General features: G+C 54.2%; 1 protein-coding gene across 4 annotated transcripts; it reads right to left on the bottom strand.

Annotated features, from left to right (window-relative positions):
• Nucleotides 1–1,501: 1,501 nt before the first annotated feature.
• Nucleotides 1,502–4,210, bottom strand: Adrb3 (adrenoceptor beta 3). 4 transcript variants are annotated; one of them, XM_076553572.1, is made up of 3 exons: nt 2,877–4,210; nt 2,403–2,482; nt 1,502–2,066 (listed from the first exon to the last, which is right to left on the bottom strand). In XM_076553572.1, the coding sequence occupies exons 1-2, from the start codon at nt 4,067–4,069 to the stop codon at nt 2,431–2,433; spliced, it is 1,245 nt and encodes a 414-aa protein (XP_076409687.1). In that variant the 5' UTR covers nt 4,070–4,210; the 3' UTR covers nt 1,502–2,066; nt 2,403–2,430. The 4 variants fall into 4 exon arrangements, with proteins under 4 accessions (XP_076409687.1, XP_006994457.1, XP_076409688.1 ...); XM_006994395.4 differs by having other exon boundaries at nt 2,403–2,470; XM_076553573.1 differs by lacking the exon at nt 1,502–2,066 and adding an exon at nt 2,078–2,283.
• Between the last annotated feature and the right edge of the window lie 531 nt (nt 4,211–4,741).

Below are 4,741 nucleotides of genomic sequence, written 5' to 3'. Positions count from 1 at the left end.
TCACTGATCTGTAAGTCTTCACATCGTTAGGCTTATAGCATGGCCGTTTGTCTTCCCCAGTTCAAGCATCCAGGCTTGTGCTTGCAAAAGCAATTTGCCTCCCATTCAAGGGTGTAAATCTCCTTCAGTTTGACACCTGGCTGGAGAAGGGGCTAGAAAGGCTGTCTCTTCAGCTGTCAGATCCACTGGTGACAATCTGCAGATGGAATCCACAGCCTGGTTCAAGTCTAAACACTCCAAAGGAGGCCGAGAGCCGACCCATGGGTATGTGTCCAGCAAGACCCAAGCAGTATGAGCTCCTGGACACTTTTCAAGGACAATTCTATAAACCAAATACCCCTCCCCCAAAAGTTACCATCTCCTTTGCCCGGGCAACCTTCCTCAGAGATGTTGAGAAAATAAATACCCAGAGATGCAGAGAAGAGGCCCTCTGATCCCCAGGCTCAACCAAGACTTCCTTCCTTTCTAAGGGCCATAGTTCAAAAGCAGAATCCCTGCCAAGAAACCGTCCACATTCAGACACCAGAGATCGAATACTGCATTGGGTTGGAAAGGAGACAGTCATCTCTGGTATGCAAACACCCTGAGAAATAAAACCTGAGCTCTAGGAGGAAAGGGACCGGCATAGACGTAGTCCAGTTCACAGGGAACACCCATATGTGGAAATGCGTGTCGCTTGTCCTGTGGGCAATGTGAGGTTTTGTATCTCTAGGGCCCCCAAACGCAGCCACTGCCCAATGCGCTATGCTGCAGGCATGCTAAACATTTGCTGATTAATTGGCTACGCTGAAAATCAGCCTGCTCACCGTCTTTGCTTGTGGAGTTAGAGAGCAGCCCACACAGCCAGTATTCCACCGACTTCCATCGAACTTTTTTTTCCCCATGAGAAACACATCAGATAAGAATTATAAAAACTGAAATGAGGAAAAAAAATAGTACAAACAGATAGTTGTAACTCCAGTTTTGCTTCTAGAGGATAATAATTGCTTCAACCCAGGAAGGAAGTGGAAAGATAGAGGGTACAGAAACATGCACGTGTGCATATATTGTATACACATCTATTAATATAACATAGGACATGTTTCTCCTTCCCGAACCAGTGCCCTGTACTTCTAGATACACAAAGCACAGAAACAGAGTGTTTGCTTATGGCAATGAGACCTTACTAACCCACACTAGTTTGTGGTATGGGAGCATCCCGGTCCTGGATGCAGTGAGCCCCCTCATCTAGTAAGACAGATGAGTTGTGCATGATTACATTACTTCTTGCAACTAGATCCCCAGAAGTTTCAGAAAGGGTAGGGAGGGAAGAGAATCAAAGGCTTGACAGTCCCATTTACACAGACAGACTTTTCGGTTTTGTCTGATGAGGATTAGGAAGAAAGGGGCGAGGATTAGCCCTGATTTATAGCCCCTGACAAAAGGCAGCTCTGAGCAGGAAAGCCAGCAAGCGGATTATGAAAAGAAAACAAACGGAGAGAAGAGAGAACAAAGGACAAGCTACATTCAGTAATATTTATTAATTTGATTTTAAATGGAAAAGGGACCCATTCCAGTGGTTCACCTTCCTATGAACCCTGGCTTTTCCCCAAACCTTGACGTCCTGACTATGAGGTAGATCAGAGCTGTTTTGTGCCAAATGTGAGAGATGGTCTAAGATGGTGCTTAGAGAGCCATAGTGAGGAGCCAGGGACAAAAATCTCAAACTGTTGTTTTGTCCTGGCTTCCTGCCCTCAAACTAAGCAGAGACACAGAGCCCAGAGAACCAGCAGCCGCTTCTTGGGGTCAGGAAAGCAGAAAGAAGGGAGGCAGGTGGGGTGCTTTCTTTGCCCAAAGCACACAGCATACACACACACAAGCAGGGGGATGGGCATCCCTTCAAAGCCATAGGGCTGCTTCCAGGGCAGCCGGGCACAGGTGGCCTGGCATCTCAGCTGCTGAGGTAGTAGCGAAGTTCAAGGTGGGTCTTAGAAAAGTGAGGCCCACTTGGTAAGAGTTCCCCTTCACATCTCACAGTCTCTTCAGCAGGCTCTCGAGAGCTGAGGTTTTCTGCACGGGGACTCCCTCTGAGTAGAAATTAGAGGTTTTATCAAAATTCTGCATCCATGGAGTCGTTTCTTGTTTATCTGGCAAAAACAAAACAAAACAAACTTCCCTTTCCCCCACAAAACAAAAACAAAAACTCCCAGAAATCCTGCAAAATGGAGATAATATTTCTTGGGGTAACTGGTCAAGGCGTCTGGAACCAAGCACCGAAGGCAAGCGGGCAGTGACTCAGGAACCCTGCAAAGCATTTTTACTTTCCAAAGGTATAGGGACCATCCAGCACCCCTCCTCAAATCCCACCCCATAGCTCCAACCCTGTCCCTGAGTGGGGCTGTGCAGCTCAAATTTCAACTCACAGGTTTCTGGCTGGCTCTCGGTGGTCCTTCATGTGGGGAATGGCCGCTCACCTTCATAGCCGCCAAACCTTGGAGAGAAACTGGAGCTGAGGTCGAGGGGTTGGGAACGCCACTATTCTCTGAGGGAGTCCTAGCCAGGTGTAGAGATGGCTAGAACCCGGGCAGCTGAAGAATGTAAGTAGGAAACCCAAACTAGAGGCGACCAGGAAGATCAGACACCTGCTGTCAGAGTAGCAATTGATTGTGGGGCTCACCTGGTCCTAGGGTGAGCAACCAGTCCGCCCCTTTGCCTCAGTCCCAGGGATGGGGTCCAAGAAAGGGAAGGGCCTTAGACTGCATTTTAGTTCTTACTGCTACTCTATCCTCTCTAGCCAAAAGGCCCTTCCACCCCCGCCCTCAAGCCCCAAACTCAAAAGCGGAGACAAAAAAGTGTCCCCACCCGGAGCCTCTGGTTCTCTGCCTGTGTCCCCCTACCTGTTGAGCGGCCGGCTCTGCCTGGATTCGGCTGAGCTGGCTCGAGCCGCTGTGGCTCCCGCGGGACTGGCTGGGAAGGGGACAGCGCGTGGCTCCTCCCGCCCGCGGCCCCCGCAACTGCACAGAAGACGGCGGAAAGCGTCGCGGAAGTCCGGGCTGCGGCAGTAGATGAGCGGGTTGAAGGCGGAGTTGGCATAGCCCAGCCAGTTGAGGGCGATGAAAACCCCGCTGGGAACGAGAGAGGGCCCCGCGAGGGCGCGCAGCACGTTAGCCAGAAAGAAGGGCAGCCAGCACAGAGTGAAGATGCCCATGATGAGACCTAAGGTGCGCAGGGCGCGGTGCTCCCGGAGCGGCAGGAGGCGCGCGGGCCGCCGGCCGCAGGAGGGCACTCCATCGGGAGCCGCGCTTGTCCCGCCGGTGCCAGGGGACGGAGAGCGCGACGGAGCCTGCGGAGACTCCTCGGGCGGGAAGCGGCCCAGCTCCCGGCGCAGCAAACGCCGTTGGCGCTTAGCCACGACGAACACTCGCGCGTAGACGAAGAGCATCACAAGGAGCGGAAGGTAGAAGGAGACGGAGGAGGAGAGCAGCGCGTAGGGCATGTTGGAGGCGAAGGAACAGCAGCGCGGGTTGGAGTGACACTCCTGCGCCTCGGCGTCCGCCCCCACGCGCCACCACTGGCTCATGATGGGCGCAAAGGACACGGTGGCGGACACGATCCACACCAGGACCACCGCCGCCCGGGCTCGGCGCTTGGTAACCAGCGTGCCATAACGCAGAGGGTTGGTGACGGCCAGGTAGCGGTCCACAGCCAGGGCGCACAGGGTCTCGATGCTGGCGGTTACACAGAGCACGTCCACCGACGTCCACAGCTCGCATCCAGTTGCGCCCAAGGGCCAATGGCCAGTCAGGGCCAAAGTGGCCCCCGGTGGCATTACCAGGAGTCCCACTACCAAGTCAGCTGTGGCCAGCGAAGTCACGAACACGTTGGTTATGGTCTGGAGTCTCGGCGTGCGGGCTATGGCTATGATTACCAGCAGGTTGCCTCCCACCGTGGCCAGCGCCAACAACGTCCCAGCCAATGCCGCTGCCCATGGCACCCCTGGCAACCCACTCGTGTTGGCTGCACTGGGGTCCAGTGTGGGGACATCTGACCACAAAGCCAGAGAGCCGTTCTTGTTTGGCCACGGAGCCATTTTGTGTCTCGCTCAGGGTGGGAAAGTTTCCCCTGATCCCCTGGCTCAGGGAAGGGGACCGTCGGACTTGGGGAGCCACTCATCCAGCCTGGGCCATCTTCCCTAGTTGCCGGGGTAAGTCTGTCAGCTTCCCTCCATCTCACCCCCCAACACCCTAGATCCCAGGAGGAGTGGCTGCTTTTTAAAGGCACAGCGTCCAATAGTCAGGAGCAGAGAGGCCTCTGGTGGGAATTGGAGGGTAGAGAGGGACGTCCTGCCGTGGCACTCCCTCAGCACCGATTTCCTGGAGCTCAGCAGCTCTTTCCTGGCAGGGCCTGCAGCAACCCCGCAAAGGAAGGGGGAACCTCCCACCCCACCCTTTGCCCAACAAAGAAGGGGACCCTCTCCCAAGATAACAAAAACCACCCAAGGTAGCCAGCCCCTCTTCTGCTTGGATGCCTGTAAGGTGTCCTATTGCTTGAGATAGGATCTCCATATGTTGCTCAGAATGGTCTGGACCTCCAGATCCTTCTGCCTCAGCCTCCCCAGAGCTAGGATTACAATCCTGTGTGCCACCACTCCCAACTCTAAGGTCTTAAGGTCTGGTCTGTGTAGCCATAGCAAGTGGTTGATGTCCTTTTCCCTCCCAGCTGATGAGGTCTGTCCCCGTCTCTTTCTTCAGTTTTGCTCACC

The sequence above is a fragment of the Peromyscus maniculatus genome, chromosome 17 (assembly GCF_049852395.1).
Source record: "Peromyscus maniculatus bairdii isolate BWxNUB_F1_BW_parent chromosome 17, HU_Pman_BW_mat_3.1, whole genome shotgun sequence".
Classification (NCBI taxonomy): Eukaryota; Metazoa; Chordata; class Mammalia; order Rodentia; family Cricetidae; genus Peromyscus; species Peromyscus maniculatus.
The sequence above is the reverse complement of the archived record's forward strand: the minus strand, read 5'-3'. Positions and strand labels throughout refer to the sequence as shown.